At 37.5% G+C, this 27553-nt stretch overlaps 1 protein-coding gene across 8 annotated transcripts in view; it reads right to left on the reverse strand.

Moving 5' to 3' along the window:
• EYA4 (EYA transcriptional coactivator and phosphatase 4) overlaps positions 1–27553 on the reverse strand; it is a 141118-nt gene that overhangs the window by 61497 nt on the left and 52068 nt on the right. For all 8 annotated transcript variants that reach the window (XM_082303130.1, XM_082303133.1, XM_082303134.1 and 5 more), the window contains exon 3: positions 4820–4869. In XM_082303130.1, coding sequence (XP_082159256.1) covers positions 4820–4869 — 50 coding nt within the window. The remainder of the gene's footprint in view (positions 1–4819; positions 4870–27553) is intronic.

The raw sequence follows: 27553 nt of genomic DNA on the forward strand, positions 1-27553 counted from the left end.
CAATCACTGCAATCATTCTGAGACAACTGTTAAGGTCTTGTTGAGGGAATTAGTAGGTGAAAGAAATCTCAGGTGTATTTTAGTTGAAACTGCTGAGAATGACGTTCTGGTGATCTGGTTGTCAGGAATAGGATGCGGAAGATACATGTCACTTTTCTTTTTTTAAGTGTATGAATGGTCATGGAAACACTGTTTGGTAATGCACACATGCAGCATTAGCATAGTTCAGATACAGTAAACATAGTGAGCTTTGCATCCACAACAGTGCACCCACACTGCAGAGGAAACAAACTTTGGTCAAGTGAACTGAATGAGAAAAGTGTGGTAGCTCTCACTGACATTCAATACCATCTATTTGTTCGTGAATGCATTAATGACAATAATGTCTCTGGACATGTATGTGCACTCGTATCCTTACCAATGAAAAATCATGCGTGGGTATCAAAGTGAGACCACTGAGAAAATGTGAAAGCCTATTTCTCATGCAAAAGCTTTAAGAGAGAGACTTTTAAGATGAAACAGAAACAGGAATTCGTATCTTTTAACTCTTACTATGTGATGCACATAGAAGCATGGATGTTGAAGAACAGGACAGCAATTATCTGATTAACAGCTGCAATCTATGCTAATAACCTCACTGAAACCCATATTAAATTGAAATATTGGAGACTTTTTTTAAACACATAAAAAAAATCCCTGTGCTCTTTTTTGGATAACTGCTTTATCTGGCAACTGGGCCTGTGTGTATGATTCAATATTTACCAGTGATCATCACTGGTGAATTTGTAGTTTGGTAACACACGGGGACGAACCTTATCTAGCTGGCATTAGTCCAGTAATTATAGTGCCTCTGATTGTCACTGTTCTTACAGCACCTGATAAAGTTTTAAATGTGAGGATTTGCTTAAGACTTGCTTCATTTCCTTTTCCTTTGCTTATAGAATTTTTTTAAAAAGTCTGTAAAGGAAAAGCCAGGAAGAATGGGTATTACTGGAAATATTTGATCCACAGGTTTGTAGTAAAAATCCTGCAATAAAATGGAGGGCTTCTTGTTCTACAGGGCTTAGTTTTAACTCACTAATACAAAGATGCATTGCCCTTCTGCAAATACACAAGTAATGTATTTTTGACACCACTATGTATTTTCTTAAGTTGATTTGTCAGCTAACTTTTATCCCAAATTTACAAAAATACTCAAAAATCTTCAAGTTTTCTCTTTCTTCCTATAGATATCTTCATCACAATATAAATATCATAGTTTAAAGAGGGAAAGTATGTGAACTATTCCTCTCTCCTCCTTTACCTTTCCAAGAAAAAAAGAAACTGTATTTAAACGATCAGAAAAATCTCTCTTCTACAGAGTCTTCCATCCTCTCCAGATGGTAAAATATCATGATTTTTTTTTCCTATAATCAGTGAACTTTGAGGAAGCAGTAGAAGACCCTGCTGAATTTCCATTTGCAGTGACATCCTCTCCCTCCTTTCTTTTCTCTCCTCCCTGTCTCATTTTATAGCCCAGAAAAACCAACACTTGCTCTCATTTCTCAGTTCCTGACATGACTTTGGTGTTACAGTGCAATCTCTGGCAGCTCTGGTGGTACGGAAAGGAGGATTTGGGGGTAGCAGAGATGCATTCATGAAGCAGACTACTGTCTCAAAGAAAGATGCTGTTCCAGGAGGTGTGGCCAAATAGAACATGCTGTTGCTGAGTGTGAGCGGGAATTTAAGACTGTGTATTTATCGTTTTATCAGACTTCAGAATCACACATATTCTATCATTTCCTCAGGTCACATGGTATGAGGCTTTAAGTGTAGCTTACAGGTTTTAGGGCAACAATGCTTCCTTATTAGAATCAAAATGGCTTTTTAAATTATCTAAGTAAAAAGGAACGTCATTGATAACTGCAAATGAGTTAACTTTCAAGGACTGCTCTAGACTTCAGCAATTCTTGTATGACATTATATTTCATGTAGCAGCTGTTCAGCACACTCAGGATTGATACCATTTTAAAGTTACCCATCACATAAGAAAATTAAGAGCAATGTATATTTGTAGGCTCTGAACACAGGAACTTCTCTCCCTAGCCTTGCTAGTGAATTTGGTACAGGGCCAGCATGTCAGAGTTGTCCATCATGATACTCCTGCCTGCTCCAGACTTGTGGTAGAACAGTTGGCAGGTCCCAAGTATTCACTGCCTCTGTGTCACACACCAATATCCCCAGAAAGCATTTTGCGTGACTGGACGACTAACCAGTCTTGCAGGGTGAGTTTGATTTTTACTGCATAACTATGAAGAAAGAATGCCATAATAGTGATACAGCCATAATAACACCACTATAAGGTATAGTGTCACCACTTAGGTGAAGTATTCACAACCCCTTCATAGGGATTTGATAAAAATAACTCCCATGAAACTCTGACAGAATTTGTAAGACAAAGCTGTTTGTGAATCAAAATGCCTGTCAGTGACACTGAAGAGTCATATGTTTGTCTTTACAACTCGCCTATCCACCATAACTTCAATTCTTAACTACACTTCCCTCTCCCTCTGTGCACTTTACCTGTTTGTTAAGAAAACAGCCACTTTCTATAAATAAATGCTGGTGAGATTGATTTTTACTGCATGTATAACTGGTTACTTCTGAAAAGCATTTTTTGATATGCTGTATGGGTTAGTACATCCCTTAAAAAAATTTAGTAGTCACATCTGCAGTATGAATGTTTCTTTCTAAAAGGCAAACCCAGGCCAAGCAAGACAAAGAATCTGCTGATACACACATGTCACTCCAAGAATTCTCCTGACAAAGTTCCCACACCCAATTTAATTACTTCCCTACTGTAAAAACACTTTCCATCTGCATTTATTGTAATAGTTTCAAATCCAAAACTAACAGACTATAAAGCTAGCTAAATAAATGAATGATATTGGCCTTAGGTCCCAAGCCAGAAGCTATTCTGTAAGGCTGTGTGTCTCTTCATTTTTATGCTGATGTTTCATTTTATGTGCAGTGTTTTCACTTAAGCCTTGTTTAGAGAAGAATTACCTTGCTCCAGGCTCTAGAGCGTGATGTGCCACACAGAGCCCTCTAGTGATGCTCCAGCCCGAGGTCTGTCAGAGATTCCCCTCCAAGACCAAACTTACATTGTGACCAAAAAATCCCGCTTCAGGCTGTATATGCAGCAGAGCACATGCTCAGGCTAGGAACACTAATTTCAACTCTATCTGATATATCCTCAAACTGAGGCTGCAGAGCTCAAAATGAAAAGTGTTTCTGGTTTAAAATGCACTTTAAAACTACCAGATTTAGCCTTCTGACTGACTATTTGTAACATGGGTTCTCTTGCACATTTGGGAGAAAAAAGTATCTTATTCTTCAGACTTATTATGAATATTTTAACTATACCTTGTAAGAAGTTTCCTGATGTGCAGAGATAGTAACAGTACATTGCACTCTGAGTCCCCAGGTTTGTTGCAGTTTGTTTTCATCACACTTTGATGAAATTACATCAGACTGGAATTCATAGTTTTTCAGGGCTTGAGACACAATAGTCTCATTTGGGCAATCAGGACCCTTAAAACTTCGCACTTATATATGAGCGTTATGCTAAGCTGGGATTCTCGGTGTCAAAATACTCAGAAAAAACTTGACCTTTGTAATAAATTTTAGTCCAAAGCAGCAGCACAGCAGATATGTTTTGTCACTTAGAAGGTACAAGTGCTGAAGGGCAAAACATATTTCCACTGAAGTCCTGGTCAAAACTGCTGCTTACTACACTGAAAGCATATTTGGACTTTTAACTATCTCTTCCCTTTTAAGTTCTTACCAAACTAAATGAAAAGCCATATTAATAACAGCCATGAGCTAATCAAAGAAATTCAGATGGTGCACAGTGCAGCTCAAGACACAGATACTATAATGGCCTTGGATATTTCAGGTGACCCCCAGAGGATCCTGCTGCAATAATTAGGGAACATAGTTAAGACATAGTTAAGGATGGGTTCGGGGGGAAACCCTGAATTATTTAACTTTTTTGAGTTTTAGTGACAATGTTAATGAAACGTCAGGTTTATTTTGCGGCTTTCCCCTCACAATGAATGTTTCTGAGTTTTTATGACCCTGAAATAGTCTTCTATACGAAAGCAATACAAAGACAAAAAGCACTCACTACAAATTGAAGAAAACTATCCACCGGTTTACTAATCACCAGGAAGATGCACATCTAAAACAACTACTACTTCACTTGCTCAAAATTATCCATACACATACATACATGCAAGAAGCATGGAAGTTAAACCCATTTCCTTTTTCCCATGTATGTGAAATTAGAAATGACTGGGCTGGAAAGAAATGTATGGCTTCTTCCCAGCTTATGAACACAGCATGTTTTTCACATGTGAAAACAAAAGAAGTTTTGGCAAGGACAAATTTTCCCAAATAAAAAAATCAATTTTCCACTCTGGAAATGAACCATATTTTCAATAAACTTCAGGACTCAGGTACGCAGAAAAGGAATAACTGAAGAAAGTGACATTTGATCACACAGATTTCCCTACACTATTTAATAGTTGGGTTTTTTTCTTGATTGAAGGTGACTGATCAGTGTTAGGGCATCATCTAAACTCAACAACCCAGATGCTAGGCTGCATCTTTGACTGGGAAAAGGAAAAAACCGCTTTTAGAGTAAAAACCATTAAAACTGATCCAACCACTCATTCTTTGCAAAAGGGGCTCTGATGCTACAAGTCCGCAGCACAGCTCAGCCTCGCGCTCCGCCACCGCAGCGCAGTCAGTCGGCGTCGGCCCTCCAGTACTGTACCTGGGATTCTGCGGCTCTGAACCATCGGACTCTGGACACGGCTTCTTCACCTGCAAAAGCAAAGCAGTGCTGGTTACTCTCACTCGAAACACGACTTCCTTGCTCTCCGTTCATGCACTTACAGCAGAACTTAAAGCGGATCCTGCTCTGCTCACCATGATCTCTATAAAATACTTCCCGCACTTTACAGCAGCAGTTTGCAGTACTAAACAGTGTGTTTCATTATTATCCCATGAACAGCTGCCAACTGCACTTCCCCAGGCTCCATTAGTATGTAAAGCGTTCTGCTAAAATAGCTTGGGGAGTAGTCTTAACTAGGAACAAAGAAACCAAAGAACCAGGTTCCCCTCTTTGAAATGAGAAAGCCATACTGTTCTCAGCTTGGCCAAGAAATGTTTTCCCAACTGATACTGCTTCTGTTTCCTGCTAAAGCTCACAATAATAAACACCAGGTTCTGGGGCAAAGCGCACTGTTAGTTAAATAATTCATATGGCATTTTTCATTTTGTGAATCTGCTAACTGTATGTTAACTATATTTTCCTATTGCATCAATGAACACACATGCCGTTTTCACTCATATTTACTATACATAAGTACATAAAAGGAATTTTAGCTTCCAGCTTGATCTCCACAACACACTGCTGTAGGCTGATTGGAGGTGATAAAATCCATCACTGTCAAATAGAAAACTGCTCTCTTGTAGACTAGGTATCTCCTTGGGATCTTCATGATTTCCAGTAAAAATTTAATTTTACCTTCTGGTAATCTAAATTACTTGTGTTTTCAGCAGCGGAAAAAATATTTTGCTCACTAGCTTGCTAATGCAGAATCCAGAAACCTCCTCTGTGGGCGGTTTCAAAGTTCCAGTTTTAAAGCCACCTAGAAATATCACTCACTGGGACTCACTTGGTGTGAGAGATACAATACAAAAAACATTCCCTTTAAAACCATGCAAGTTTCAGGATACCTTGCATCAATAAACTCTTCTATACTTTTTTGCTAATATAAAAGTATTTAAGAGAAAGAAAATGTGACTGTGAGTCACTTCTACTGAAGTTACTGACAAATGACAAAACACTCACCCACTCCAACAGAAAAAAGGATTAAACTAATGCTAAATATTTTCCCTAAATCCCTCAGCTGAATGCCATGCAGCAGCAGTCATAGAGGAGCCACTGGCAGAGCATGAGACACAGTCAGCGCTCACATAAACCCAAACTTGACAGGCACTATTTCATAAACATTCAGGTGCAAACATCATTGCTATAGTTTTATGTTAACCCCACTGTTATTAAAGTAGTGAAGATCTGAAATACAATAAAATACTTCAGATACATAAACAGATGACCACCTACAATGAAAAATGCCTTCAATGTGCGTTATACACAAACATGGGAAATATTTATTCAGATTGCTATACTGAGTGTCTCCTGATTGTCAATATCATAGGGAACTGTTCAAAAATACATTTAAAATCATTTAAAGTCACTGAAATTACAACAGCCTCTCCTTGACAGGAAGTGTGTACTTCCAGGATCAGACTGTCTAAACTGAATTAGAGGGTTTGACCAGAAAAATAATATTTTCATTTTGCATATAAAATATAATTTAAAATTATTGAAAACATAATGTATTTAGAACTATAAAATACAATAACATAACATAATTAAAATTAATTAAAAAAATAAGTATATTCCTAGTAGCTATTTAAACATAAATCCTAGTAGAGCTTCTTTTTCCATATCCCTTTAGCATACACTCACTTCCAGCATACTTTTGCTACCTACTTGCTCTCAAATTTACTGGCATTTACTTATTCCTTTCCCATTTCTTTGCTGTTCTGTGGTTGCCACCAGTAGCACTGTCTGTCACATTTGCACTGGGGCTCAGACCTCACTCCCCAGGTCAGGACAGTTCAACCACTGACTTTAATCGGCTGCTGGAGAGTCTGACAGTCACCCAGAAATCCCAACACCCAGGATTTGCAAAGTGATCACATGTCCGGTGGTGGGCAACTACCACAGAAGCCCAAAGAGAGTACAAACGTACATTAACATTATCTGAGCACTTTTAACATACAGAATATATTAAGACCCCTGGTTTTCCTGGGCAGGGATGAGAGATGCAGTAATTGGGTACTCACAGATGAGTTGTCCTACCACAGCTCACACTACTACTGCATTTTGCTTTGACTAACATTACAAAGCAATTGAAAGATTATGCTTTATCTGCTTGGTAAACAGTAAAAAAAAAAAAGAACCAAAAAACCAACAACAAAAAACTCAACTGATAGTTTGGTAAAAGTGGAAAGGTCACGGCAAAAAAGCCACTGACCAAACGTATCAAAACGACTCACCTCCTGTGTGAAGCAATAAACTTGGAGAGGAAAAAAAGTGGGCATTTTTTTATTTAAGAATATTGCAATGAAAGTGAAATACTTCAAAAATTGAGAATATCTCAGGTTTGCAGCTTGGCATATAGATGATGCAGTTCATCTATGATCACTACCTGAAGAAATGCGCAGAACCACAGAGTACAGATTTGGCTTTTCCTCTGAGACTAAATGTAAACTTCATTGTGTATCTTTAGGGTCCCTCTTTGAGAGAAAAGATTTAATAAATAAAAATGTTATTTCTTAAAGGAGGAACAGGCATGGGATTTTCTTTCAAGTGGCCATATGGAATGAACACCATTTCTCTTCAAGGCTACTCAAGTAGCAAAACAGATTCTGTTATTCATAAAATTATGCCACCCTTGAAGGTGAACAGAAAATCACTGTGAAAACTTCTGATCAAAGACTAAATATTGTTTCCTTTGTCTTCAGCTGCACTGTTTTACCTCTTAATCTGCCTTGCTGACTGTTTTCAAAATAATTAACTTTCACTAACACCACATTTATTTACATTCTCATGTGTAAATGCGATAAAAAGAACCTTTTTCTTTACTCCTGCTGTTTTCCTTTCCCCCCTCTCTGTTTACACAGGTTTTCTCACCATTTTAGTTAAATGAATGTTGAGAGTCATTCACAAGAGTAAGTTTCAGTTTGAATTTTGTCAAGCTGCACTGAACTCTCCTGCTCTGGTTGCCTGCTACAAAATTTTTGAAGAGTTTCAGCTAAAAAATCCTTAAATACAAATATTTGTGAGAACAGACTGTTGTGTTCATGTTTTAAAAGTCACGTCATTATGCTGCCCATTGGCTTCAGCTCCTGAAAGTTGGAGGCAAAATCCCAAAACTGAAAGGGGAGGGTGAGAGTTTGAGGCGTACAGATACCCAGGAATTATAATTTCTGTGAAATTTTGCCCACATTTATTTTAGTTTGTAAGATTCTAAAAGCCCTGTTGTCACACTGTTAGTGAACTCCTACAGTCTGGGCCCTGAATTTCTGAAGATCCTTTCTGCATTGAATAGTCTCCATCTCAAAGATGCTGGTGCTGAACGGGCCTTGGAATTTCTTCTGAGTGCCAGGAGTACCCCATGCCATGAGGAAATTTGACATTATCAAAACTGTCCCTCTTTGCTTTGTACTGTGCAGTACCCTGGGTACACGGTACCCAGGCAGTACCCTGAAACAAAAAAATCCTGTAGACTCAAATTAAGGTAGGAAAAAATGGAAAAAAAAAGAACAGAGAGAGGGAACAGAAATCAGGGGACAAAAGAAGAATGAGCTCTTGATGGTGGCAAAACTAAAGGAGAGAAGAAGCCAAGGGAAAAAAAATGTGACAGATGTAGGGGCGGGGTGTGGACAGCAGAAGAATATGGGGACTGGTTCAAGTGGGACGCCACAGTTTGCTCTCCTCTCTTCTAGATTTGGGACTAACAACACAAACACAGGCCTAAGCACTTGTCAGATACCTGTGAAACTCATTACAAAAGTCATTAGTGACCAGTCTGCCCAGAGCAATGGACTAGTTCTGCCTCTGCAGCTGTATGAAGAACTAATTAATGATCCAAGCTGGGAAAATACACTTTCAACTTAGAAGACTGTGTATAAATGTTACATTTATGCAGAAAAATGAAGGTCTCATTTGGCTTAAACTGGGGAAAAAAATAATCAATGTTTTATACAATATCTACCTTCACCTCTGACTTTGTTCAACAGATTTCAAATATGAACACTGTTAAAAGTGCCTGACTCTATGAAGGGACTGTGAAAAAGAGATGCATTTATTAGACACCAAAGAACTGCAATAAATACTTGATATGATTTTTATATGATAAATATTTATATGATGAAGGATTTTTTATTAAGTATGGGCTTTGGCTGCTTCATGTTTAACAAAGATAGACTGAGGAACATTAAAAGAAAAATCTAACTATGCATTCACTGAAAAAAAAAGACACCCCCTGGAAAGCCTAGTATGTCAGGTAATAAGATCTGCACCATAATGCATAGGAGGCTGAATTTCCACAGGCCATATTAATTCTGGCATTTCCTTGCTTCTGATGTTTTTCTTTGCAACATTAACATCTTTTAACATGATTTTATTGGACCCCATTACACTAAATGTTAAACCATGAAATGGTCCTGCTCTATGAGGTGTTCTCACACACACACACTGGAGGTATTAAACTTGTAATGCAACACAGGTGAGAAATCCCTTCTAACACCTACAGCTGAAAAATCTTGCCACATCAGCACTAAATTATTCTGGCAATGAATCTGCTGCATTCCCTCATATGCTGCATCAATCATGGCCTTGAGGATCCCTCCTAAATCAGTAGGTGTGCAACAGCGCTGAGCAGAGCCTGCAATGCTTTGGGCCTGGAGGAAGCAGCTAGGCATGGGGGAGCTGTGGAGGCTCTAACACCAAGGAGACAAGAATGAAGAAAGAAAAGTACTTTTTGCAGACCCAAGGATATCTAAAAGCACATCTTTGTGCTTACTCAGCCTGTGTGATTGCTCTGGAGTATAGGCAGAAGAAGGGCACTTCTACTGCCTGGATGAGTCCCCTCAGCAAATTACTCTGGAAAAAGTTGCCCCACCTCTACTTGCTGTCCAGGTAAGGGACTATGTCTGTAGAGCAACTCCAGGAGAGGATGGCACAGGCAGGGGAACAATTTGATGGAAATATATGAGAAGAATACAGCTCAGGGTATTTGTAGCACTGCGATGAGAATAAATAAAGAATAGTTCTCCTCAAATGTTTCTTAGATGCTGACTTTGACAGTGTTTATATGGAGTTTTATAACCACCTTGACAACAAAAACCTTATCAGAGAATTTCTTTACAATGCCTTTGTATACATAATTTGCCAAAGATTTCCTTTGCTACCATGACATCACTGCTGCCACAAAACTAATGTCATTTGCTTGACCAACCAAAACAGGGCAAGGGCTTGCTCACAGATAAAGTCCTGAGATTTAGCCACAAATTGTAGCCATACAGAAAATATATATGCTTTTGATTTAATTAAAAAAAAACCCACAATGAAAAAACAAATATTATTGAGAATGAAGCAGTTTTTTGATGACTAAATTCAAATAATACTCCAGCTACACATGTCCTGTGAAGACAAAATCTCAGTGACACTTGTGCAAAATCAAAAAAATGCTGAGTAGACCTAGAGAAACATATGAAAAGAATTCTAAATAATCCCAAATTCTGAACTGATTTTTTCACAGTAATTCACTATTCTGCCACACTTCCATAAATCTCGTAAGGATTTCACTTACTTAAACCTAGTGATAATAATAAAATTATATAATTTAAAATTTTTTATTAAAATGCAATATTAAATGAAATTAAAATGTATATGAAAAAGTAAGGCTATATACTTATGCACAATCAAATTTTAATTACATTTCTGATGGAGTTAAAAACCCATACACTGATGCTACTGTTGAGTGAAAGAGCTTGAAGCAATAGAAAATTGATTTTTTCCCCTATTTTTCACAGTGCAAAGACGGTACATAGCTGTATTTCTCATCACATCCTGAAGTAGATTTGTCATATTTCAGCGGGTCTGAAAACAAGAGTTCTGATTGCAGTGGAAGAATGAGGAAAAATACGCTACATTAATTAATTTAAAGTTCACTATTAAAGGAGTTTTTTGGTTGTTGGTTTGTTTTTTCTTAATGCAAGTCTGTATGAGCTAGTCCTCTAGTGGAAACATTTCTGCTCATCACCTAAACTGGGTTTAGCTAATCAACGGTCTCTTCTATTCTCATAGTCATGAGATCAGTACGCCATCAGCTAAAATTGACAACTCTAATCACAACAAGATTGAGGTTTGAATATGCAAATTCTTTTTTTATGAAAGTAAAGTGCAAATTATTTAAAAGTTTTGAGTAAGAAAGCACACTGCTCATGCTGACCTTTGCATTTTATGTAGCGCAGTAGAGGAGACTTCACATTCAAAGACTTCAGATATGTTTCCATGTCTCTAGGGGGTGAGAGTCAGGGATGGGAAGGAGGAAAGTCACTGCTGTTCCACCATCACTTGTCTTTTCCCATCCTAAGATGGATTTGTTCTCAATGAAATGTATCATTGCTATCCTCCTGCCTTTGCCTCCTCTTTCCAGAGCAGTACAGTAGTAACTCTGGTCTGCACCACTATGTATACAAGTTAGGCATGCATACTAAGATGTATGCCTAACTTGCAAGGAAAACTAATCCAGAAGGAATATATTTAGTATTAAATACCTACAGTTCAGGAATCTAAATAGGTCTAGGCTTGTCATGTAAGGCTACCTTTACATCCAACAGAAAGATACAGATGTATTTCAGCTGACTTAGAGTAGTTATCTATTTCAGACAGAGAGGAATTACACCAAATTAATTGTGACTAAAGGTTTCAACTCTCCACTTACCTGATGAAATGCAGGTAGTTGGGAAACACTGAGGAATTGGAATGGTGCTGCCAAAGAGAGAGACACACAACCTGTGTGTCTCATGACATGTTCCATGAAATCCTCTTTGCCAGAAACACTGATTATAACAATGGAGAGAGATAGCTCCCATGAAGTTTCATGTTTCAGAGCCTCAGCTCCTTTGAACCAGTCACCGATCCTAATAATTTTAAGAAGGAGCTATGCCTTACAAAGCATACAATAGTCTTAAATGCTTCCACTTTTTGGGACAATCTTCATGACTCTCACAATGTTTTGGATTTTCTGTACAAACTGCTGCCAAGAACAGTGTGGACGAACGAGACACCAGTCCACGGACAGCCCAAAAAGCTGAAAAGAAGCATTGCATTTCCTTTTGATCTTATTTCACCAGGCTGGAGTGATGGGCAGTGACACACTAGAGCTCTTGCTGGAGAGCACATTACATACACATTGAAGTTAATGGGAATTTAATCAATTCAGGTAAATGCCTTTTTCATACTTCCAGTGAGACTATAATGACAGTTTCTTTTGGGCACACTGCACAGTCTTATCATTGGCATAAGCCTTTGTAAAACATAAATCAGAAAGCTTTTTCCAGTATGAAACTGTGTTTCTACTGAGAAGTTTTAGAGAATGAAGGTGTCATTAAGGTGACATGAATTGATAAAATCTGAGAGAACTTTAATGCCTCAATTTTCTTATTCATATTCTATCGTTGGGGACTAAACATTCCTTCCTTGGTAATTTCTTGTTAGTGGAAGGGTTTCCTACGTGTTCGTTTTTGCAACATGACTAATGGGTTCACACAGTTCAGACCTCTAAGTGTCTTTAAAATCTTTTATACCTGCAAACATTTTTAAAACACATTTTAAATTGCCTTTGGCACAAGCACACTAAAAATATCAGGGGGTGTAACAGTCAAGTCATAATTTAAGTGATTGGAACCTGTAAAGTACTAACTTCTACATTTTGAAAAGCATTTATGCATGCACTGTGGGAAAAATTGGCATCCTTTTTTTCTTTTTGTTTGTTTGTGTACAATGAAAGAAGGAAATATGCCTTCCCTTAACTGGTGGGTCAGGCAGGGCAAATGCCACACTACAATGGCACTTTTTGTTTCAGCCTGGGTTACCTAATAGCTCAGAGCTCACAGAACACTTTTTTTCCTGCAGTTGGGAGGATGGGCCTGGCTCCCTTTGAAAAAAGAAAGAAGAAAAGAGAAGAGAAGAGGGAAGGCATTACCTCCCCATTTATAAGTTCCAAAGGCCAAAGGTTTGGAAACTCTACCAGCCTGGAGCTCATTTATCAACAAATTCAGATTCAGGAAAAAATACTAAACTCTGATTTTCTCTCATTCTCGTTTCCTTTTCTTTCTCTCACATTATTTTCCTAGCTCTCTCCCTCCTCCCCACCCCTACCACCTCTTAAAAAATGCCACACCAACCTAAACACAAACCTTCGGCCTTTTTTTGCCTTTTCAAGTCAGCAGTATGTCTCAGTCAAGCTGACTCTGCAAGTATACCCTTGGTGTCTTCCTGTTGTCTTCCTGGTACCTCCAAACTGGAAATCAGCTAGAAGATACCATTCTTAATCCAGACATGGAAAAATGCTTACTGTTTTTACTCCAGTTATGTCCCCATGATCTCTTCCAGTTTTGTTGCAGTCACACCATTTTTTTTAAGTGTTTGCTTTTTAAATATCAGCATTCCCAGATACCATTGATCTCTTTTCAGGAAAAAAACATACTGAAATGCAGGAAAACAGCTATGCTGTTCAATGCTTTCTATATTTCATCTTGTGATTACTCAATTTCGCAGAAATATTGTAAACAAACTAGGTGTATCAAAACTGCTTTGGAGATTTCATTCAATATTCAAAGGAATATCAAGTCATCTCCTGTTATATGCATAAAATTCAGAGCCTCCTCAGAAAACCTGAACTTATTTTCTTTCCTCCTGCTTTTCAAAACCAGCCAGAGCCAACAAATGCAAAGAAAAAAAGGATAAACTTTGAAGCTGAAATTTAAAGCAATGAAAGTCAGGAAGTTCAAAAGTTAATGTTCCTATGGCTGTGTTAACTTGGCCATGTTGCAAATAGAGCATGCAAATACTTCAAGCTATTTTATTAAAGGCTTGTAGTACTGTGCCATAAAGCTGTTTTCTTTTCATGTGGAAACCAACTTGTATGGGGAACAGTACAGTGTATTTCTACTGCTAATGCTGACTTCTCCACTGCAAGTCAAGTATCCCCGCCTCAAGGCACTTCTCTGTTCTGACAATGCTGGTGTCTCACTGGAATCCAACTTTCCCTAAGTTTACCCAAGAGCTTACATACTGACCACTGCAGGAACAAAGGACAACTTCTCTCCTGATTTATTTGCCTCATCAGAAAATAATCTGTCTTTCCCCTTGAGATCAAAGAACATTTGTCACAACTTTTCCATCCCTCACTTAGATGAAATTTAAACAAATGGCCTTGTCGATCATCTCCTCCTTTCTGCTCTTTACTATCCTGGTTTTTACCAAGGAGCATATTGATACTCCAGTGCAGTAAACAACATGATCTCACACCTATCAAATACTCATCCTCACCACAGATTATGAAATACATACATGTAAAATACCCTGATTTAGCAAAGAATTTATTTTACTCCCCTTGTACTTTTCTGCTTGTCTTCTGTGTTTTTAGTATACATATTGCCATGTGCTAAGGTTAAAAGAGATCAGCCCCCAGAAAATCTGCCTTATTCTTGGTCAAAAATGTTATGTCTCTTAGCTCCACTGAGAGCTCACCCACCAATGCTGGGTCAGTGTTAAGTAAGCAATGTCTGAAAAACCATCAGTTTCATTATCCTCTCAGTCTTGAAGAAGCATACACATCAGCTGCATTCTTCATCCCAGAATTAAGGGACTTTAAAGACAAGGACTGTGGTTTTCAGCTATATTCAAAAAGCTCAGGAAAAGAAAAACAGCTCTAATGTGTTCACAATACCCTCACTTGATGTGACCTCTGTACTAATTAGTTTTCAAGCACTAAAGTCTTCATAGAAGTACAACCTGTTTAACAATGAATGAATACCTGACTCAGATCACAGTCTGACAGAATGGGATGGAAAAGTTTGGGTACACTGAAAGCATTGTATATGGATTCAGCTACATGACAACTTGATTTATTGTCAATCCAAGGAAAGTTCCTAGGCTGAGGTTTGAATTACTCCAGACAACGTGGTAAGCTCTTCCTACAGGCTCTTCCAAGTTTAGCTACTTGTTCACTGCTGCCAATTTTGCTCACATACTTTTTGGCCAACTTTTCTTCACTGTTGGTCTTACCCAAGCTGTAAGAGCCAGATGTAATAGTAGGAGACCAGTTATTACCTGCAGTGTCTGCCAATATAATGCATTCTGTGTGACCTGTCCATCACACATATGTCATAAAGAATAAGAGGTAACATTCTACATTTCCTTCAGAAAAGGAGAAGAACTACTTCAGCTTTTAAGTATGCTTAGTGTGCAGCTAGTAAGAAGGACTCAATTCACTTCTGTGTTTTTTGGATCCTTCTTCATCTCTCAGGAGAGACAACCATATTCAATTGACAAAGTTGTAAGTGACACAGAGTACCAGAAAGATGAGACAATATAACTGAGCATTATTCACAGAAAATTAAGAGCATCTGAGTTCTTTATTACCTAAATGTTGGTGGTTTTTATCAGAAAAAATACCCGTTATTCACTGTGCTCCTTCACAACCCTGCAAGGCAGGAGTGTGTGTATGCTGAATACATGTATGGAGACCTGGGAATGCAAACAGGCTCTTTGTGACCAACTGCAATGACTGTGGAGTGTGATCCAGTTCCTCCAAGTTCTGCATGGGCTTCCGCAAGAGTAACAGCAACAGCTGCCTGAGCTGATACTGTATTGACTCCTCCAGCAAAAGGCATTCTCTGAGCCGAGCGGTTGTCAAGCTTGGGACAAGCCCACAAAAATTTTAGCTTAGTCCTAAATTGGATCATGGTGGTTTGGCCTGTTACTGTCAATGAAACAATTCAGAATAATGAAGGTAAGTCTGAATATGCCTTTGTAGGACAGGAGGCTCAATTAATGCCAAGAAGCAACAGGTGGACAGAGAAATAAGACAGGTTGGAGGGAGGATGAACAAGGTAATATGAGCAGGTAATATGAACACGATTTTAGCCCAGCACCTGCCTACCTATTAACAGCTGGCAGAGTTCTGTAGGCATTGTGGAAGATAGGAATTACGTTAAAACAGTGCTAAAATAAAATAAAACTAAAAAGAACCAGGCACAAAGCCCCAACAATAAAAACTGTTCTGCTCTTCTGTGGTAGCTTTTCTCCTGGTAGTAGATCAAAGGTATTCAGCTATAAATATCTGACTTTAACACAGATAGTATCTATGAATCTGATCATGAACAAACAAATTGGTCTTTGAAAACAGCCCAAGATGAAGTCATTAACTAATTGTACAACACTAGTATGTTTTGCACAAGCGCTGAGGCTATTCCAATCAAAACCACCTGCTTAAAGCATATGCAAATTATTATGCTACAAATAATTTTAAAAGTGTATTCAAAACTGGGAAAAAAGTGGAAGGAGAAGGTAATAAACAAGTGCACATCATACTCTACTTAGAAAATTACCGAGTAAATCTCCTGTATATTTACAGTGAACAGCTGTGCTTTTTCCTAGCTTCATACATTTCTGTTTTCCCACATTACTGAAGCTAATTTGTTTAGGATTTTAGCAACAATTTCTAGCAGCTGTTGTAACATTAATAAACTACTTCAGATAACTAAGAACTTCAGCAACCTATTTCTCTCATAGTAAGGATGCAAAAAATTATTTGTAGTTCAAACTACTTGATGGTGAAAATGAAATGATCAGTGTTTTGTGGCTCAGATGTTATCCAACTGGTGAAAAAATAATTTGTTAGAGGTAAGATAAAAGGACACACAATGCTGCAGTGTAAAATCTCACAAACACTGGGTATAAAGTAAAGACCTATTCACATGCGTTTGGATCATCAGGGAGCCAAATTTACTTTGTTTCTGGTTACTTTAATTTTCAGTGCCTTTGGAATATATCAGTAAAAGTGAAGAAAATGCTGCTAAGAAATGAGTCTTTTTTTTTCTGGGTTTTTTTGGTGGTTTTTTTGTTTGTTCTTTTGGTATTTTTTTAAGGGTATAAGAAAAAGAATAATAATTTAGCAAAGGCAAATGGATAAAATACTTTCTGATAAATACACAGGAAAATACACTGCACATAATGTGTGCTACAGTTACTATATGCTAGTAAGCATCACAGAAGCAAAATCCTATGTGGTGAGACTACTTTTCATAGATTTAGATTTGATTATTCAAATATTAATGAACATTTACAACACAACATTCGTTAAAACCCTATTAATATGGTCGGGTTAAAACGTCATTCAGGGAAATTAATCATAAAAGAATAAATGATTAATTGTATCTGTACACAGGAATACAGCATACATTTGGTTGTATACTAGTAACAACAGCCACAATTAGAAAGCACATAATTTTGGTTTTGTCACTTGTGTTATGCTGTAGTTCTTAGCGCTACTCAGAATAGCTATATTTATAGCATAAAGTATGTAAATAAATCCCAAACTATCAGCTAATAATATATTTTTCGTTATTAGCCAAGGGGGACAACATCAGAGGCAATATAGCTCTTAAAACACTGCCGCAAGAAGGAACCACTTGACAGATCATATTTCAGCTCACATGTAGGCCAATTTTGCCTCTTTTTTCAGGTTTGAAAATTTGACTGGCAATATCTCACTATGGATCTTTAGTATATCCAAAGAGATTTTCATTTTGTATTATTAATACTGCTATATTAAAATGCATAATTTTAAAATATTTGAAAGTATGTTTTAATTTTAAAGTGGTTTTATAAACAAAATAGTTGAACTAGCTTTCCAGAAGCAATTAATTAACTTTGTCAGGGTTTTTTTTCCAAATTCATACCACTTTGTTTATATTTGCTGTCTTCCAGTAAATTCTTTAACCAGCAGACAGTTACTTGGAATAAGGAATTCTTCCAATTTATTTTGGATGGTTTTATATACCCATCTCAAGCAATAAAGAAAAAAACCTCTTTAGTTTAGGGAAATATAATAACCAAGGTTCCCTAAACTCTCAAAGCATTCAAAACAAAAATAAAGAGACTTCTTAATAGTGATGGATGAATTTCATGTACCCAGGGCAGTGTCCAGGAGTTGCAATAAAGTGTATTTGCAACGCATCTGCAGCCATTTCTCCCACAAGAGTCTGCACATTCTCCCCTAGTCCAGACAAGCGAGCAAGTGTCCTTCGTCTCCAGCTCAACATGCCAAATCTCCTGCATCTTTCGACCCTCCTCCCTTCTCTTCTGTCTCCCCAACCCGATCCTGGAATGTTTTGGCCACGAGGTTAAGAAAGATTCCCCCATTTATCACAACCTGCCAAGCACAACAGGGTCACAGTCCCAGCCCCGGTGCTATCACTTAGCTAATCCAGCCTCGGCACAGGCATGAAACTTCAAAGATATTTTGCCACGGGCAAAAATTAGTCCTTATTTGCTTTAAAATCCAAGTATCAATCAAGTTAAACTGCGCTTCAGTGGAGCTAACATTTTGAATGTTCAGAGCAACATGGACATTTGGTTCTTAGCTGTGACTCTAATTGAATGCAGAGCTCACCTTGAATAGCATTACAAATACCTCAAGTACACCAAAATTCTCATAATGAGACAATTCATTTTATCCATGAGAAAGCCCTTGATAAAAAGAACTGTTCAATTGTTGCTGTAAACACACAAAAGCACCTTTTGGTGCATGTGTGCAAATAAATACAGACAATACACACAGAATCTCTGTTTATGTTAAATCACTTCAGATTATTTTAGGCTCCAAAGGTTTTACTATGAGTTATAGAAGATGAGCAGCCGAACTTACATGATTGTAGACGTCAGTTAATGACTTTTAAATATCCCTGAAATTAATGTGAAGAACAATTACAGATTCACTATAAGAATAAGCAAAGGACTTTTCTTCAATATCTAGGAAGCAAATCATAAATTGTACCTAGGTAAAATCATATGGAAATTTTACTGTCCTGGGTGTCTGCCTACCACTTTTTGTTCAACCCAATGCAAGCAATACAATAATTATGTTTTTTAAATCAATCCAAATTCTTCTTCAATGTCTATTTTTAACTTCATCCTTATGGGCTAAAATGGGATCCATCTTAAAATCAGATTTTTAAAAAAAACTTCACCTTTTCTTCAGGTATTTATTTATAATTGAATACTGTTTAATTATGTATTAATTCAGAGTAATGACTGAATATTGCAAAGAGAAATAAACCACATAGATAATATCTTTCCTGTAAAGCTATTGCTGAAATAAATATAATTTATTTTTTTAGCAATGATTGAAAATATTTTTAATAAAATAAAATATAAAGAGGAAATAAGTAGCATATTAGCTACAGCATTAAATTCTACAAACTGCTCACATGCCTTTTGTGCATAAATTTAATACAGCCATGCTCTCCTTTCATTTAAAAATACTGAAACATGTTAAATTTTAATCCCTTATGAATAACATTTACTAAATAAGTTTTACAATTCAAAGCTTAAAACTGAATAAAGTGCTTAAAGTGCTAATTATTTCCTCTATTCTCCCAAAGTAAATGTAAATTCAATAAAATTTATGTATAGCTATTTGCAAAGAAAACAACAGAAAACAAAATATAAAAATGATAGGTAAGCATGTGAACGAGACAGTATGTAGAGTGTTTTTTCATCTGCTTCTTCTATTTAACAGTAAGTTCAGACATTTTCTCCAACCATTTTAGAAAATAGCCTTGACTTCTAATTCCTGTGGCAGATGAATTAGCTTCCCTGTATGGCCACTCTAACACGCATATGTATGTGCAAGCATGAGCACACAAATGTACAAACATACAGATATTTTCTAAAGCCAAATTCAAGTTACTTTGTTTGATATTATCCACATTCACACAAGATTGCTGCTATTTGATTTGCTGTACCATTTAATAAGGTATACTAAGTACTTTTATAAATCTCAAATTATTTTGGAAAAATGCTTCGGTAAGAACTATTTTTTAATTAAAGAATTTAAAATATTAATTGGTTTACATACCCTTTTCAAATTTACATTTGATTTACTTAAGAAGAAATTGTAACAGCACAAAAGGTACTAAGACCGTCAAAACCTGTTTAGCTGAAATGTATTTCAGAAAATAGTGAACAGACCAAGGAAAGAAACATGTAACTGGATCCTGCTGCTTGCTGCTTACCAGATCACAGGCACAAAATCAAAGAATTTACTGGCTGCAAGAATTTATCATACCTTTCTTCCAAAGAGGTTCCCTACCTATTACAGATCTCTATGGCTGTAAATGCTTGTTTACAGCTGGACCAAATCCCCTTGCTCCTTCTTTCCTGGGACTTTGCTTGCTGCTCTAGGTTAATAAAACAGCACTCCCAGAGTGAACCTCTCCTGAGTTTCCCTGAATGAAACAGACTTTTAAGGAGCAGTAATCCCCCTGCCAGCTCCCACCGCAGCCTCTGCACTGCTGCTCTTGCTGCTGCGCGGACCCCACGGCAGGGAACAGCATTTGACTACAACAGCAGCACATGCACATGAGTTCCCTGAAAAAAGCTTTAATCACAATTTATTCTCAAAAAAATGGTCTGTTCAATTGCAAAGTGCATGAAAAAAAATAGATAATGTTACAGAGACAGAGCGGACTTTGGAGAAGGTAGGACCGATGCTTTAGCGTATTTACACTTCAGCATTATTTGTTCCAAATGTATGTCTAATCAACTTAGAAATTAACTAAATGAATTTGAATGAAGTATTAGGAAAGATATTATTTAATTGTATCCACAGTTTTTGTAGTTTAGGGCTAATTAATTTGAACTCAACTTATGTCTAGACACCTGTCTCAGCATACTGGCCCTTAAGTGTCTCTTATAAATACGTTATTGAATAACACACCAAGGAACTGCTCACAGATTTGACAAAATGTGACATTTGCAGCACGTTATAGAACCACACATTTTATTTCTTATAGTACTTAACAAGTAAGCTCCTGTGTTAAAAAAATGCTGCTCCTGAAAGAACCTGATGAATCCAGTCGTGTCTAAACTCCTGTAATCTAGAGCCACCATGAACAAATACCTTGTTCCAAAACCAGTTTGAAACTGCTGCTACGGAAACTAAAATCAAATCTCCTTTTCAGAACAGAATCTGAATGGGAATTAATACCCATTTATATTTCCCATTTTACCACTAAACAACACTTGCATCCTCACAAATTAAAATCCATCATAACCTTACCTCAGTAGTCTCTGAAGAACAGAAACCAATTCCCCAGATATGCAAAGTCAGTTTCCAGGACAAAAAAAAAAGAAGAGAATATCTGTTACGTTTCACACTAATTAACTTCCACTGTAGAGCAGCTAAGGTGTGCAGGCAGACTTTCAGGACCAAAAAGCTTTTGCATCAGTCAGCCAGGACTTTTTAAACTCAGGAATACTGAAGACACTTTGTTCTTCCTTGAACTGTCATGCCGAGCCGAGCACAGTCCGGTTACTTAAGTTAACTAGGAGGAGATCTGGATAGTAAACAAGCTTGGCTCTGTCCAATGGCTTTCCACACCCTCCTGTTTATAGTAAGATGACTTGCATTCAGAGGTCACCCCATCAACAGCTCCTGTCTTTCAGTGGGTATCTAATGTGCTGCATTTATCCCAAGGCTCTTTCAATGAAACCACCTTCCTGGTCCCTGCTCGCCTGCTGTCGCTATGACACATCTGCTCCTTATTGTGCAAAGCCCTATTAAGTGTTAAAATATACAGAAAATATACCTGGGCATATATTCTGCAAGTAATTCAGGTATTTATAAGTGCTTACCTTGACTGAATATTAGCAACAGAAAGTCTTTTTAAAGATCAAAGAATTTTGCCAGCAACATTCATCTTGTGAATAAAAGAAATTCAAGAGGAAGGAAGATGGATGTCATTGTTTGATCTGGATTTAAAACTTCTACAAATACTCCCCAGAAGGATAATGCATGTGCCTGTGCCAGATAATATTTACTTGAATATGTTAACATGCTGGAAACAAGAGATGAGGAGTGTCTCAAGCTCTGCTGTAAAATGATACAGAGCCAAGAAAAACAAGGGTCAAGTGCCAGGACCCCAGTGAAAACATTAAGTCCGTTCTGGGCTGAAAGAATACATGGAATTTATGGTTCTTACAAAACACAGTACATCTGCAGCAGTGTAGAGCCTCCTAGCTCTCATTTTTTAGGCATACAAGTGCTACTGGTTACAAGAGGTTTGTGATCCAACTGGCAATTGTTTCCTACATACAGCACTGCAAACCAAAAGAATAAAGCTCCAGAAAGTTGCTTATCACAACAGATAGATCTAAATTAATTGTATCTTAAAATGAGAACAAGAAAATTGTGTTTAGTATTTTCCTTCAGAAGTCTTATAAAAATAGGAATTCTAAATTTCTACCAATACTTTTCCTCACTTCTTAGCCATCGGGCAGCGCTAGGAAGTTCAGTCTTGTTTCACTGGGGATGTGAAACTGAAGATGGCACTCTCTCCCCATGCAAACATGAGCCTGACTACTGCTGAGAAATGCTCTTTGAGTGAAAGTTACACCTGTAGCACATTTTCGGCACTATTTTTTGTCACCACTACAGCATCAAAATGACAGATAGCAGCTTGGCTCTGCTGAAGCTAATAAAACATGATTGATGAACTGGGCTAGAAAGCCATGGCTATTCAGATTAGGATATTTGCGCCATCATTTGACAGGTTCCACGCCTTATTATTAGAATGGACTGTCAGGACTATAAGGGCCACTAATAAATACATCCATCCAGATTCCCTGCTGATGTTTTTTGTACTTAAACCTACTAATGAAGTTTAAATATGAAAGTTTTTGTCATGTGAAATCTTGCTCAATTTTTCTAAAATACTTGTGCTTGGAAATACAATATACTTCCTTAAACAGGTGCCTGTCAGCTGCTATAATCTCATGCACTGAAATCCAAGTAATCCTCATTTTACTGCATTATGTGGCATAATGAAGACCCACCTCTCTGACAATGAAAACCCACTGAAGCATATATAAAGTACTGGGGAGAACACAATCAGCTTTCAGATGTTGTTTTTGACATTAGCTTTGGGCACAACCTCATTCTTAACTACTGAAACAACACATCAGATGTGGAAGGTGGCTAGTCAAGATTAGTTGGGGTTTCCACCACCAAAAGAAGGGAAACAAAGGAAAAAGCTGTTGCAGTAAATGCTGCCAAAGAAGACTGAAAGCAGCAGGATGTACATGAACAGGGGGCTCCAAGGCTCGAATGCTACTCAATTAATTACAGAGAGACTTCACAGTAGTGGAGAGTCCTCACAGTAGCAGATAAGGAACAAAATTTTTCTCTTCTTCTACCAGGCATCGAGCAGAGGAAAATCTGCCTGGGCTTGGACTCCATTAACAGTTAAGGAGCACACCAACACTTCCTCTGAATACCTCTGTGTGCAGGAGGTCCTCGCTCGGCAGCTTCAAAGCCAAGCAGATTGTTTGCCACTCCCTGCCACCACCATCTCTGTATTCCCATCTTCTGTCACTAACAAGAGTGAAAGGACCAAAGAAACAACCATCAGCCTTCCTCCTTTTCCCAGTTAAACAAGACAATTTTATTGTTTCTCAAGTCTGGATGCCTGGAGGCCAAGTACAGTCCCACACACTTGTAAAAGTAGTTTATCGCATAGTGGTGATAAAAAATTTCTATGCCATAGTCTGGTGCACACTGGTACTGTCAAAAGATGACCAGAGAAAAATATTGCATCTACAGCATGTGCTCCTTTCTCAGACTGATGGACAGGGAAACCTGTCCCAACATCCCTGCAATGGATTAACTTCTCTGCAAACTGAGATTACTAAGGGGAAGATGTATTTTATTGACACATAAATCAGAAGCATCTTCGTGCCCTTTATTTACAACATCATTCTAAGGACACAAATGTAACAGAAAGGAAAACAGCAGATATTAGCAAAGAAACATTGCAGTCATTCCAGAAAATATGAAAGCATGAAATGTTAAGTATTTTGAATTTCTCAATTAGTGCTGCCACCAAAAGTGCTTGGTTAAGAGTAACAGTAGTGAAAATTACTTCCAATATTATTTTTTCCTGTTCTAAACTTTGTGTTAGATGCTGTTGTTCACTGTTGGCCTGCAATACAGAGAACACCAAACCAAAAAGAAAAGCCAGCCTTTGCATTTTAAGAAATGTCGCAAATTGACATTGCCAAGTTGCAAGTGACTTCTTTTTTTACTATTCCTTCAGATTTCATCATAGGACGTGAAGTGCTTCTCAAGGCACAATGCAGGGAAAAACACAGCAACAGCAGCACATTTTGTTGCTGTTGAGCAACCTTCTCTAATACATCCTGGGAACCACCACAACCACTTCACATTTTGAGTCAGGGTATTTTTCAAACAATAGAATGATAAAAATCACAAAAAGAAGAATGCAACTACAGGTACTTTTGGAGAAAGGGATGCCTGTGAGATTTTGGGTTGGTCAACAGTTTTGTAACCAAAGATCAAATTCACTGACAAGTAAGTATGTTCCTGAATTCTTTGTTGGATCTTGCATTCAGTGGGGTTTGAAGAGGCTTTGATCAAGTGGGCTGCACCACTCTCTGATTCTCCCCTCTTTGGGGTCTGTCGACCTTTCCCTGGCTGTCTGGCTCTGGAAAATCACCACAGGCTCTGGGGGATGGCAAATTTTAGCCATAGAATGGATGATGGTATAACAGTGCCTCCAACATGCCTAGCCTTTTTTTTAAAAAATGACTGAACTGCTTTTACCTTTTCTTCTTAGTTTGTTTGTTTAGTTCAAAGATAAATGATGTAATTCCCAGTTCCAAACTACCGTGCTTTTTAAAGAAATTTAAATTAGGTCTAAATGTACAACCCCCTCCAAGATGGCTTTGTTGACTTGTAACTTCTGTTTTGTTTGTTTTCTCTGAGCTGTATTTGTGGCAATTCATCAGACTTTACGGAAAGAAAAACTACCATTTGAATTTCACTTCATAAGTGCCTCCTGCCTGCTCCAGGACTTGTCTGTAAAATCAAGGGATCAAAACAAAGTCATTCCTATTCTACTACTTCTGTTTATACATAACACTATTTATTAGAGTCTCCAGCCACCACTAAAGCTGTGTTACATTCTGCCTGGGCACTGACCAGCCTGAGGCTTCTTAGAGCAAAGTCTGTGGTTCCATCACAGTCCACTCCACTTTCCCTCTCCTCGTTCTCCTCAGCCTTGCAGAGAGACTCTGCTTGGATACAGAGAACAATAATAAAACAGTGGATACTAGATAGATTTAAGAACATGCACTTTTTTCGCAATTGAAACTGCTACCAAAAACTAAAAACTGCATAAATATCAGGAAAGAGATTGAAAACATGGAAAGGCAGATCTGTGATTCTGTGATTCTAAATCTCAATAAAATAATTGAAAAACTGATGGAATCCAGCTAAATTCTAAGCTCAAAGAAAAAACAGACCCCTGAGCATATCAGATTTTCAGTGGTAACTGAAAAAGTTTGTAAACATAAATAAAAATTACACATAGTAAACAAAAATTTAGAAGAGCAACAAATGGCATATATTTACAAATAACATTCCTGAAAGAACTTTAAAACACCACTTTTTAAATAAAAGTTTAGAGGTCTTTCTATTTTGTTTTCTGTTTTCTCAGCACCTGAAATTTCCAATTTATTTCTGTAGTCTTACAGTTCAGCCTTTAAACTGAAATATCAAGCCTTTAACTCAAAGTGTTAATGACCAACACAATAAAGTGGTGGCAACTGGCCACAAAGTATTTTGTCTCCATCTCAATTATTTCCACTGGTTTCACTGAATCTTTTTGTAAAAATTACTCATTTACCTCTCATTTACGCCTGCCATTTTAAGTATCTGTGATATTAATTCTGACTTGAAATAAACAAATAAATCAAATCTGAGCTTTACAAAATGTATGTCAAGTTCGAGGTGCAAACTTTGTGAAAAGATTTTTCATATAATTTCTCCTAAGGGAAAGTTCATATATGACAGCCTATCTCTCAAAGGCATACAAGGGAAAAAAAAATGGTAAGAGTATTAATTCAAACCCCTGCTAATTATTACGCATTTTTTATCACCATATTTTCTGGAGTTACATTCGAGACGGGTAATGTGTTCAGTGATCAGTGCTGGGCACAAATATGATCTCAGCCCTGAAATCTTAAAGTTAGTTTTATTAATGGCTCTAGTATAACCTTCCAAGTTTTTTTTATGACCAAATAAAAAGTTTATTTAAGTAAGTACAGGAGAGACTCTATGTAAAAGTTCAGAAGGAGTTGCAATTTTTGAAGTGAATCTCAAAAGCTGCACGAAAAGGAAGAGGTTGAACCATTTAGAGTTTTTGACTTGAACTCCTTATCATCAGGCCCCATTTTCTATCCTTGTAACTGTTATGTGTTCCAAGACACTCAGTAAGAAGTGTTCCAAGACACTCAGTAAGAATGTCTGCGTATCTGACTGCTCTTAGTCAAGCCTCCCGTTCTAGGTAACATCCAGTTTGAGTACACAAAATGCAATCCATTTTTATCTCTAATTTTTTTGGAAGTGTACAATGCTCTTCACTGCCTGTATTCAGCACTTCTTTCAGCTTCTGTTCTGCTTCTGTGACAGGACCAGCTCTCCTCCCTCATTCCTCCTCCCTCCGTGCACACATGACTACTACAGTGTACATAGCCAGAAGTGATGGTCTGAAGAATGGCATGATAGAATTTTCATATAAAACAGGGGTTGTATCCTTGCTTTAGCTTACTGTTTATTTTGATGGCTGATTGGCACCTCCATAATTACCATGGACCTTCTCAACAGAAAGTTGGAGCAATATCATTTTGGAGACAACCAAAGCAGGGATTCCTACACTGCGGTATGCAAACCACTTCAAGGCAGTGCTTTTGTGCTGGGGCAGGGAAAAGTGGGAGCAGCAGCAATAGATCCTGACCTTTCTGGGCACAGTGCTAGGACTCACACTGTTTATTTGTGCCTGGAGCAAAATCTAGTGTGGTAGGGGAAGTGCTTTGTGCATGATGGAAAAGATGGTGTTTAGGTTCTGACTTGGGAGGCATGGGAATTAAGGAATGGCTGACTTACTCTGAAAAAGATCTGCTATATGACTCTTTCCTAGCAAATAAACTCTTTTAGGCCTTCTTCGGTTTAAAGGATTAATAAAGTCAGCAGTTTTTACTGAGGACACTTCCCTTGATACGTAAGTATGTAAGAAAAATTCCATTTTCCTTTTTTAAAAAATATAAACTTTCAAAGAAACATGATAAAATTTATGCGTACACTAAAACTAAACCCATAAAAATAATTTATTAAAAAAAAGAAGAAAAGAAAGAAAAAAAGAAGATTTTGCCTGTAGAGTAACTCCCTTAAACACAACCAGACAAAAGCTCTGGTTGTGAGTCAATGAAGCTTATCTTTCATAAATTTAGGGAAGCTAGTCAGCTTATATAAAGAAACGATTTTCCCTGTATAAAAACTTGGAAGGGAGCCGTAAGTAAAAAGTAACACAAACATGAGTTACATGGTGAAAATTCTTGGTTTTCTCCATCGCTATGTAAGGACATTCCAGGGAGATATCTAGCTTGCTGGTCAGTTAACTCATCTTTACTGGAAACAGCTTTTCTCAGGCATTTATGAAACACTATCCTACCAATGTCTTTTAGCATTTTGAACAAAAGATATATCAAAAA

This window comes from Coloeus monedula (genome assembly GCF_965178545.1).
Source record: "Coloeus monedula genome assembly, chromosome: 2".
NCBI lineage: Eukaryota > Metazoa > Chordata > Aves > Passeriformes > Corvidae > Coloeus > Coloeus monedula.